The sequence below is a fragment of the Panthera pardus genome, unplaced genomic scaffold (genome assembly GCF_024362965.1).
Source record: "Panthera pardus isolate Hobbes unplaced genomic scaffold, ASM2436296v1 HiC_scaffold_3, whole genome shotgun sequence".
In the NCBI taxonomy this organism is placed as follows: Eukaryota; Metazoa; Chordata; class Mammalia; order Carnivora; family Felidae; genus Panthera; species Panthera pardus.
Genome location: NW_026526876.1, coordinates 10,930,400 through 10,941,291, shown reverse-complemented (window position 1 = coordinate 10,941,291; position 10,892 = coordinate 10,930,400). Strand labels below are relative to the sequence as shown.

The following is a 10,892-nucleotide window of genomic DNA, read 5'->3' as shown; positions in this document are numbered from 1 at the left end:
TGGTCTACAGGGAAGTGAGGTTTTTTTTTTTTTTTTTTTTTAATTTTATTTCACTAAAATTTTTTTAATCTTTTTTTGAGAGAGAGAGAGAGACAGAGAGAGAGCGCATGAGTGGGGGAAGGGCAGAGAGGGAGACCCAGAATCCAAAGCAGGCTCCAGGCTCTGAGCTGTCAGCACAGAGCCCAATGCAGGGCTCGAACCCATGAGCTGTGAGATCCCGACCTGAGCTGAAGTCGGACGCTAAACTGACTGAGCCACCCAGGCGCCCCAAGTTTTACTTCATTTTAGAGAGAGCAAGTGAGCAGGGAAGAGGGGCAGAGGGAGAGAATCTTAAGCAGGCTCCAAGCCCAACATGGGGCTCGACCCCACGACCCTGTGATCATGACCTGAGCTGAAATCAAGAGTCACGCTCGACCGACTGAGCCACCCAGGCGTCCCAGGAAGTGAGTTTCTATTTCCCCTACAAATGACTAAGTGTATTTCGTGGCTTTACCAAACGGTACCTGTGAGTCTGGACTGACCGAGTCAGTTTCTGTGTTGCCCTTGGAACACAGTCACAGCCCATTCGATGGGACGTTTATTGACAAGCCTTGTGCCTGGCACTGTGCCGGGACACAGGAGAGGCTGGCTGGGTGCTCGGCTACGAGCACAAGTCACAGACGAGCACCTGTGTGTCCTCACCAGCTGCACAGAAAGCACATACACTCGCGCCTATTAAAACGTTTATTTTCTTCTTTATGCTCAGAAACAAAGAAGTGGCCTTGCCCCCCACCCCAGGGTCTCCTCGTGAAGGAGAAGGAGGCAGAGTGTGTGTGTGTGGGGGGGGGGGGGGAGGGAGGATGTCGGATGTGGGAGCTCTCTCCCCTTCTCCCTACTGTCATTCCCCTTTCCAGGACCCCCTCCAGAAGATGCAGGTTTGAGCCACCCACTGGGGGGGCTGTGGAGGCACAGCTGGGGTCAAACAAGTAATGCCCACGGTCAACAAGAGAAGGGTCCAGTGCGTGTCCGGGAGCCACAGGCGAGGGAGGACGGAGGGGTCCGCCAAGGACTCGGTGCTGAGCGCAGGGAGGGCGGCCGGGCTGGGACCCTCCCCCTCCGGCCCCGCCCCCTCCACCCCCTCTAGCAGAACTGGTCCTCGTAATCCTCGTCCTTCATCCCCTTCAGCCGCAGGCGGGCGAAGTCCTCGAACACGATGTCGTCGTCTGTGGCGTAGCTTGACGGTGGGAAGCAGGGGTGAGGTGAGGGCTCGAGACCCTCTTCTCGGTGCCCCCGCCGCCCTCCCAGAGACAGGGGGGCTCCAGCAGCAACAGAACTGGGCGTGTGGGCGAGAAGGGACAAAGAAGGGACGGTGGCAGGCAGCCTCCCACGGAAGGCTAGGCCCTGGGGAGGTGATGTTCCAGCCCTGGCCCGCCCCCACAGGGGACCGTGGGGAGAGGGCAGGTCTGGGAGTCCCGGAGTCCCTGTCCAAAGGGCTCAGACTAGGAAGGCAGGGGAGGGTCTCTTACTTGGTGTCAAATTCAATGAGGTTGGTGTCCACGGGGGCGTCTGTCTCAGGAGCAGCTGAGGCGAGGAGAGGGGGCGGGTGGGTGGGTGCTGGAAGGGCCAGCTTTTCTCCACCGGCCTGGCTTCAGGCCGTCCCTTTGGGGGCTCGGGGTGGGTGGCATACTCACCTGTCTGGGGCCTGGGGAGGGTGATGTGATCGTGGGGCTTGGGGTGCATGAGGACAAAAGGCAGCTCCACAGAGACATCCCTGGGTTGTGGCGGGGGGGGGGGGGGGGGAGACACAGCATGAGGGGCCAGCAGGGCCCCCTGCACGGCCCCGCGCTGCCCCGCCCCGCCGCACTCACCCGCCACGAGCCACCACCAGCTTCACCTTGACCCTGTAGGACACCAGGATTCCCAGCACCTCCTTGTTGGCGCCCTCCTTCACGCTGCAATCAGGGGGAGGAGCTAGACCACGGCCCCCCGCACCCCTGCGCCCCGAGGTCTCCCCCGCGGGCTCCCATCAGTGTCCGGGCGCTGGCCGCCAGGGCTGTGCTGTCCTCACGGCCGGGCACCCCTCTGCACAGAACCCTCTGGTGGCTTCTCATCGTTCGCAGTAAAAGCTGAAGTCCTTGTGACCTGACAGTCCGCGCTGTCTAGTTCTGTTACCCTGACCCCACCCCGACCCCTGTCCTGTGGTTCGCTGTCACCACGCTGGCCTCCGGCCCGCTGTGTGTGCTCATGCAGTGTGCCCTCGCACACGGGCGCCGGGGCGGGGGGGGGGGGGGGGGGGGGGACGGACCCAGCCCTGACTCTGCGAAGCTGTGGCCGTTGGGGGCTGCCCCCGCCCAGAGGCGCCACAGCCCCTCCCTCTCGCTTCCTCCCACAGACCGGGCCCGGGCCACCTTGGAGTGGGCCTGCCGCTCCCTCTGCCCGGAACACCCCTTCCTTGCGTAGGCACGTCTCCTATGCCTCTGGGTCCTTACCGAATTCACATCAGGGTTATGGCTTCCCCAGCCACCCTGCTTAAAGTTAACACCCCCCCTGCCCACACCCCTGCCTTATGTCTGTCTTCTCTGCCTTGCTTTTTCTCAACGCCGGTCTCCGATCTGCCCACCCGCCCTGCCTAGCATCTCCGGTCTGTCCTGTGCCCGGACACAGCCCTGGCTCCCAGGACAGAGCCCGAGGCGCAGCCGGCACTGACCGCGCCGGTGGCTCCTGGTCTGCAGGACAACCCCCTGCCCCCACCCCGCCCCCCTCACATGGTGCTGGAAGCCAGGTTGGTGTCCTCGTGTTTGAGCTTCCCGTCCAGGGCAAGACCCCGCTTCTCCCGGTTGTCGCTGAGCAGCGGGGTGATGGTGTATACCTTGCAGAACGTGGAGCTGGGCGACACCTGGTCACTGGGGAGCGGGGGCGAGAGGACGAGGCTCCAGGAGGGGCCGGGCCAGGTGACGAGGTCGCTCCCACCCCCGGGGGCTTCGACCCCACGCCAGCCCTTCTCCCTTTGGGCACAGCTCGACCCGCCCAAGGAAACGAACGGCTCAGAGCCACCAGCCTGCGGAGGGAAGGCCCCCGTAGGTGGAGACAGTTGGGGACAATGCCATCCCCACCTCACACCCTCCGGGGCCTGCTGTTCTGCTCTGAGGCGGGGCCCGAGGCCATTCTGATACTCACTCTTGTTCGATCTGAGCCACAGGACACTTGTACTGGGCGGTGCTGAAGAGGCAGATGTCGGCATACTGTCTCACTGTGGGGTGTGGGGGGTCAGCGGCTGAGCAGGGGGCGCAGACTGCCGCCCGCCGCACTCGGACCACCGGCCGGCCCCCCGCCGCCCCCCGGCTGGGCCTCTCACGTCAGGGTATGTCCTGGGGCTGAAAATCGCTCCCCCAAGACCCCCTTCAATCCCCCACCTCCTACCAGAGACTTTGATCTTCTTGACGGTCTTGGTGGAGTTGTTGGTGACGTGGACGTTGACGTTCAGGGGCTCCCCGTGGTAGTACAGCTTTTGAGGGGATGCGGTCGATTTTTGCGGGTCCCTGTTGTTAGCGTGCCCCCCTCCCCCCACGCAGACACGTGGCTCCCTCTTCCTCTAAACCCAGGCCGAAGCCCGGTGGACGTGCTGCCCGGACAAGCGGCTCCAGCCCTCCCCCGGGGATCCCTCTGCACTGTAGCACCTGCGTCACCCTCCTGCACCCCACCTCCTTGTCCAGGGAAGCCTCGAGGTGCAGGGACCGGTCAGACATGAGGAAGTGGCGTGTGGTTTCTGCTGAGGGCTGGGGGCCGGGTTTCTCTGGGGCAAATTGCACCTTTCGGATCACCAGCCGCACAGAGTTCCTGGGGGTGGGGAGGAGGGGTGGGAGGGGCCGGGCCTCAGACACCCAGACCGCGCCCCCCCCCCGCCCGCCCCTCCCACGGGCCTGGGGCTCCTGGGAGAGGGGAGGACCCGATCAAACCATACAGGGGCTCGGTTCCCTCACCTTTTGTGGCTTTTCTCTTCTAGCGATTTGGCACAGAAGGCTCGAATCTCAAAGTCTACTCCACAGGCCTCAGGAGGAGGAGAAAAGGTCACGTCTTACACAAGGTCCCCTCTGCCACCACGCCCTTCCTTCCCTCGTCTTCATCAGGACTCTTGCCTCATCACAGTCTGAGGAGTGTGGGGCCTGGGGCTCCGTCCCCCCGCCTCTGCTAAAGGCCCAGTACCTGGCCGAGTGAGCCCCCGTACTCCCCGTGGGCGTGCGGCTCCCGAGTCACACGTGAGCGGTGACCCTCCCCCACACACCGTATTTCCACTGGGGACGGTTCCCACCCCGCTCCTCCCTGACAGCCCCCCTCTCGGGTGTGCCCCGGGCTCCTACTGGGCCCTGGTCTGCCCCGGGAGCCCTCAGAGCCCTTCCTGCCGCACCTTCCCCGTGTCCTCTGGGCCCGGCTGCAGCGTGACGGAGCAGGGCAGGTTCTGGGGGATCTGCGGCAGAGGAAAAGGGAGGCTTCAGTTCTCCCAGAGAGCCCACAAATCTCTCTCCCAGTCTCAGCTCAGAGGCTGGAGGAGGCCGGGGGGTGAGAAGGTAAGAAGGAAGGGGCCCCTGGGAGGAGACAGAGACAAGGGCTTCCTGAAGGCAGGCAGAGTGAGGGAGGTGGGTCTGCTCCCCCTCCCACCCTTCTTCCAGATCTGCACCTGACAGGCGCCTGGCCACCCCCTCCCCCCACCTCAGTCCCAGACCCCTTGCCCTGCAGAGGGTGAGGGGCGTCCTCACTGTGAAAAAAAAGGGGTGGGCGTGCTGGCCCAGCTTCCTCAGCAGCCGGTCCTGAAGGCGGGTGGGGGGCCGGGGCGGGTTGGGCATGGGGGGGAAGGCCTGGTAGGTGGCGACGAACAGGTCTTTGCGGAAGGACAGGCCCAGCACGTCCAGGTCCTCGCGGCCATAGCGGAAGGCGCAGGTGAGGGTCACGAACACTGGCGAGGGAGGGCCGGGCGGGGCGGTCAGGACCCCCCCCCTTCCCCAGCCCCCCAGCACCTAGCCGCAGCGGCTCCTTCCTGGGCAGCGCGAAACCTGCCCGAATCCCACTCCCACTGCCTTCTCCGGCCTCTTTCTGGGGCCCCGTCCTCCTCTGCCACCCCGACCTCCCCTTGGCCGGTACCTTTGCGGTCCTTCAAGTAATCAGGGTCCACGAGCACCACGCCATCTGGGAAAGGGACGCCGCCGCATGAGCTCATTTCCTGTCAGGGCCTCTCCTCCATCCCTCGGCCCCGGGGACTTCTTCCCCTCTTGGGGGACGCGGGCACACTTACCTACAGGGTCCACTCTGTCCAGGTGGTCTACAAAGTCCCGCTTGCCCAAGTACACGGTGAGCTGAGGATGCAGAAGGGACACAGGGAAGACAGGGCAGGTGGGTGCAGGGCAGCAGAACCCTGGAGGGGCCGTCCTGCCCGTGGCCTCCCCAGGCTGGGGTGTCCCCCCGGGTTTCCTTCAGAGCAGGGGACAACAGTGGGGTTTCCCAGACTACCCAACCTTGAGGCTTTTGTCACACCTCTGCCCCACAAGTCAAGCAAGTGTGTGTGTGTGTGTGTGCGCGTGTGCGTGTGCGTGTGCATGCGTGTGTGTGTGTGTGTGTGTGTGTGTGTGTGTGTGTGTATGTGGGGTGGGGTGGTGGGGCTTGGGGAGGACTTGCCCCAGGCAGCCAGTTAGAAAGCAGGCTGTGGTGTCACTCCTCTGGGATACACAGGTCATAGCCTGGGGGGTGCTAACTGTTCCCACCCCAGGCACCCTGAGCTCGGCTCCTAAGAGGGTCACAGCTGGGGCTTGGGGCTCCTCCCCCTTCATCTGGCCTCAGGCCGGTCCCCACCCAGCCCATGGCTGAGTGCAGGGGCGAGCAGCCTTTGCGGCGGCAAGGGGCTTCAGGAGGGAAGGAAGTGGGCTCTCAGCTGTCACAGGAAGTGGGGGCTAGAGGTTGGGGATCATCTAGGCGCGGGCCGGGCCTTGCTCGGGCCCACAGAGGGCTGGGAGGAGAAGCAGCATGGCAAACCGACTCACCTTGCAGTTAGGGCTCGACTTCTTGAAGACCCTAACAAAACAGAAAGGGAAGCCCCACTGCCTCCGTCAGACTCGGCAGGGACCTCCCGAGCCGGCCTGAGAAGCAGGGTTCGCCCGCCCCCAGGATTCAGCCCGGAGGCTTCCGGGCTTTGCCAGCCCTACCCCTCCCACTTCTCACCAGAAGGGCGGCCATAGGTCCTTAATGTTCCCGGGCCCCCCTCCTCCGTGCACTCTCACTCTAGGTCCCCTCCTGTGGCAGTCAGTAGTCACTGGTTGCCCAGAAACCACCCAGGCTCTTCCCAGAGGACATCCCCCGGAGGGACCCGAATAGGCAGGCGGTAGTTGTGTCGGTCTAAGACCGAACCCTCCACCTGTCTTCTCTGGGCTCCGAAGACAGCCAGAGTACCTGGAGGGCAGTGGCCCTGGCTTTCGCTCCTGAAATGGTTTCTACCTGGAGGCACTACTTAAGCCCGGCCCTACTCCGTTAACCTCCAAAGGTTCCCCATCCCTGATCTCAGCAGCCTCAAAGCTCACTTGTCTTTGAAGGCCGAGCCCAGATATCACCTCCTCCAGAAGGCAGAGCCAGCCCGGACTCCCGTTACCCCCCTTTTTTCAGGGGGTTCCCGTCACACTTGATGTTTCACTGGTGGTAAAACTTGTGATAGCGTGTCCGGGCAGTTAGCTGTGGACCGTGTGTCACTAGGTAGACCGTGGACGTCACAGACCTCATCCAGTCGGGCATCCCCAGCACAATGCCCGCCGGACCATGAAGATGATGGTGCGGGCTGACATTTAGCGGGGGCGTGTGTTATCTCATTTAATAGTCTTAGCAACCCAACGAGGGAGGGCCTAATAGTTCTATTTCACAGGTGAGGAAAACGGGGGCACAGGAGAGGGGAAGGATTTTGCCTAAGGCCCCAGAGCAAGTAAATGGTGGGATTCAGATGAATCAGAGGCAATCTGGCTCTGAGCCCATGCTCTTTGTCAGTAAGCCGTTACACTCTCCTGTCTCTGCAGTTGGGCTTAAGTTCCTTGAGTTGAGGGGGATTCTCGCTTCCAGAGCTGAAACGCTCGAAGCCCGGACTCTACCCGTTGCTGAGAGGGTAGGTAGGTGTCCAGAGACCCCTGTGCTCTGGCCACTTGCGGGCCTGACATCACTTATCCCAATCCGCTCAGCCGCGATCCCTGGAAGGGTCCTCGGATATCCTGCCAACCTGCCCATCCTTCCTCCAACCCTGCCTTCTCCCCACCTAGTTTTGCTCTTACAACTTCACTTCCCCCTTCTTCCCAGAAGGTCAAGATATCCAAAGGCCATAAGGCAAAGGGTATGGAAGTCCCTGGGTATCCCCATGCAATTAGGGAGAGTAAGCGCTGATACGGCGGCAGCTAGAATAAAGCACCACCTCTTGACCCAACCTGGGGGCTGACTGCCGTGGCATCCAGCTCTCCCTCCCCTTTGCTTCTAGTTTTCCTCCTTGTCCCGGTGTTTCTCCCTATTAGGAGGAAAGCCACCGGGCTGTGGTTTGAGGTAATTGCCCCGGAGCGGCTGCTGGGCACCTGCCCTTTGGAGCCCAGGCTAGGGAGGCACAGCACGTGCACACCGAGGCTGGCCAAGGAGGCAGATCATGGGGGTGACCGGAGGGGGCCCACAGAAGCAGATGTTCTCTCCATTTCCTGTGGCCCAGAACTGGATGGGGGTGGCGGGAATTGTGCCAAGTCAGCAGTCCCCCCTCTGGTCCATCCATTCCCCTCCCTGAACCACATAACGGAAATTGGGGGCCTCCCTCAAGTCAGTGACTTCCCCTTTCTCCGGGGGGTGTTTGAGCCCTGATCCGGGACATCAGGCCTCCCTCTGGTCATCTCTCTCCACTACTGCTCGACTTGCTGCTCAGAAGCCTGGGTTCTCCTACTCTGTGGCTGGGGAGCGGCGGGGCTCCTATGATCATCTTTGGCGGAACAAGTGACAGCCCGGTACCAGGGCCCTGTTCCCGATCCCTTCTGGACAGAGGCACACAGCCCCAATCTTTTCCTCTTTTCCTCCTGCTCCCCAGGGACTCAGGCATTCACCCACTGCCCCCTTGGGGGTGCTGGGCCACAACAGGAAGTGGATTTTGCTAGAGACCAAAAAAGAGAACTCGGGGTATCAGTGGAAGGAAGGAGCCTCGATTGCACAGAAAACATCCGGGGAGTGGATGGCGTGCCCAGGGCAGATACTGGCTTCCCTCACCTCCGGGAAGAGGAGTGAGGCCCAGAAGCGGGGAGGGTCGTCATGCACTCCGCTCCCCCAAGATGAAGCTGTTGCTCCTGGCAACCTGGGGTAAGGCAGAAGTTTGGAAGCAGAGCCACCTGGCCCTTGGGACAGCCCGACTGCCCGTGGGGCATTGGACAGGAGGCTTTCCAGCAGCTCGGGACGAGTCTGGGGAGGGGGGATCCCCTCCCGGCATCCAGCCTTCCCATACCCGACCCCTCGGGGCTGGCCACCTGCTCCTCCTTCCTCCGCCCCTGCATCGCAGCCCGCACCGGAGAGCCCAGTCGCTCGGCCCCCACATCCCTGCGAGAACCCAGGCGCCGGTTTCCTGGTCCCCTTCAGCCCTCGCTTTCTGCACAGGGGCCCGGCATGCGTCCCCCTCGTTATCCTCGAGGACCTGGGCGTGCGGCCCCGGATGGCTGCCCCCTAGGGACCCAGGCGTCCGGCCCCCGGATTCTCTCCCGGGTGTCCTTGTCTGGGGACCGTCCCGGCACCAGCTCCGAGCCGCCGCCCACGTCCCGCCGCGTGGCCCCACCTCCCTTACCTGGTGCCCGGTTTCTCCCCCATGGTGCGCGCGCCCGCCGCCTGCCCGGTCCGCGGCTCGCAGCCTCGCAGCCCTGCTGCCAGGTCCCTGCTCCTCCCCGCGCCACTGCGCACGCGCGCCTCTTTCTCCTCCCCCCGCCGCCCCTCCGGCCCCCCTCCGGGTCCGGGGAACCGCGGCCAGATGCGTCAGCCCGGCTCGCGCGCGCCGCGCCGCCGCCCGCCCACTCCGCTCAGACCCGCGCGCTGATTGGCTCCGCCCCCGCGCCCGCCCCTCCGCAGCCCCTCCCGCCGTCCCGAGCGGTAGGAAGGGGCGGGGGTCCCTCCCGCGCGCGCGGTCCCTGCTCCCCGCTCTGCCCGCCCATCTCTCCGCCCCTCCGCACCCGCTTGGGAACGATTGGGCCCCCTGGAACGACGGCGCCCGCCTGCCGGGAGCTTAGAGCCCGCTGATTGGCTCCCCGCGTCCAGGACGCGGCGGGGGTCCCCTCCCCTTTGTTTGCTTTCTCGGCGGCGGCGGAGGCAAGGGAGGCGGCGGGGGCGGAGGAGCGGGCGCCGGCACAGTCTGGGAAGGAGGGCTCGGGGACGCACACGTGGGTGAGCGGTTCCAGTTGCGTGATGCTCGCTTCAGCGCGCGCCGCTCGCGCGTGCTCGCAGCCTTGGCCCGCCCTCCCGCCTCTCGGTCGTGGTGTGTCAGCGCCCTCGGGTGTCCGTCTTTGGTCTTCGCGGGGTTCCTTTGCCTAATTTCTCTGACCACCCAGGCCTTTCCATCGGCAGTCTTTGCAGCGAGCATCCGTGCGTCCATCCGTGCCTGTAATGTGCTAGTCACCGTGCTGGGCGATGGGGACACAGACACGAGTTAACATGGCCCCCGCTTCCCTAGTACAGTTCGGGAGACCCATAAACAGGCATCATGATCCCAAGAATACGAGAAAAGAGGTATGACTCAGAAGACACAGCGCCTGCCAGCGCTTGACTGGGGCAGGGACGGAGGGGACTGTACGCTGTCCGAAGGAGGAGACATTTGAGGACAATCTTTCTGACGGGTGGGCAGAAAGGGTGCTCCCCCAGAGAAAGGCAAGGCACGTCCTGTTCTGAAGTGTTTGTGGGGGTCGATAGGAGGAGAGCGACTGGAACAGAGTGTGAAGGAGTCTGCAGAGCCGGTGAAGGAACGAGACTGAGGTCCTCCCCGGAGGAGGCGGGGTGGGGGAGGACACATGGATCCAGTGGTGGTTTTTTTCAAGCGAAAGACTGGCATGATGAGACTTCTCCTTTAGGAGGATAATTCCGGGCAGGGTGGAGGATGGAGAGAGCGGGGCAGGGTTGTCTAGACTAAAACTAGTCAAGAGATGATGAATGATGGAGTGAAAGGGAGGAGGGGCTGGGCCGAGAGTCATTTCTAGAGACGGGGGGGGGGGGGGGGGGGGGGGAGGGGGGGGGGGAGGGGGGAGGGGGGGGATGGTAGATTCCTGACATTTCTGGACTTCAGGGGCTCGTGTATTTCTCCTTCTTCCTTCCATCTCTTTTCCCATTCTCCCCCTGTCCTTCCCAGCCAGGTGAACTAACTTCACACTCCCCCCTCCGTTTTCGATGTGACAAAAAGTAATATGCACAACACCACAGTTTCCGAGATCACCTCTAAGGTTCAAACACAGGCTCTCAGTTCCATCACCACCTTCTAAGCTCGCTTTTCACACCTTTCAAGCTGTAGATCAGACACTTCTTTTAGACTCAGAAATCACAGGGTGCCTTCGGCTCAGGTCATGATCTCACACTCCGTGAGTTTGAGTCCCGCACCGGGCTCTGTGCGGACAGCTCAGAGCCTGGAGCCTTCTTCGGATTCTGTGTCTCCCTCTCTCTCTGCTCCTCCCCTGCTCGTGCTCTGTCTCTGTCTCAAAAATTTAAAAAAAATTTAAAAAAATTAAAAAAAATTTAGACTCACGAATCACTTTTGTCAAAGGGTCATGACCAGAAGGTAATGAGACCTATATTGCTACCTCTCTAAAGTGATTTTGGAACTGAAGGGTAGTGGTCTTATGGCATGAACGTGACTGCATTAAAAGATACTAATATAGGGGTGCCTGGGTGGCTCAGTCGGT

General features: G+C 62.5%; 1 protein-coding gene across 3 annotated transcripts; it reads right to left on the bottom strand.

The window, feature by feature from the left end:
- Window positions 1-709: 709 nt before the first annotated feature.
- On the bottom strand, window positions 710-8,924 carry ARRB2 (arrestin beta 2). 3 transcript variants are annotated; one of them, XM_053893336.1, is made up of 15 exons: window positions 8,801-8,924; window positions 6,009-6,039; window positions 5,267-5,327; window positions 5,116-5,160; window positions 4,734-4,930; window positions 4,385-4,444; window positions 3,960-4,027; window positions 3,681-3,816; window positions 3,400-3,484; window positions 3,157-3,229; window positions 2,745-2,882; window positions 1,848-1,931; window positions 1,671-1,750; window positions 1,506-1,560; window positions 710-1,213 (listed from the first exon to the last, which is right to left on the bottom strand). In XM_053893336.1, exons 1-15 carry the CDS (start codon window positions 8,821-8,823, stop codon window positions 1,120-1,122), a joined length of 1,230 nt encoding a protein of 409 aa, XP_053749311.1. In that variant the 5' UTR covers window positions 8,824-8,924; the 3' UTR covers window positions 710-1,119. The 3 variants fall into 3 exon arrangements, with proteins under 3 accessions (XP_053749311.1, XP_053749309.1, XP_053749310.1); XM_053893334.1 differs by lacking the exon at window positions 8,801-8,924 and adding an exon at window positions 8,236-8,789; XM_053893335.1 differs by lacking the exon at window positions 8,801-8,924 and adding an exon at window positions 8,236-8,788 and having other exon boundaries at window positions 1,144-1,213; window positions 1,874-1,931.
- Between the last annotated feature and the right edge of the window lie 1,968 nt (window positions 8,925-10,892).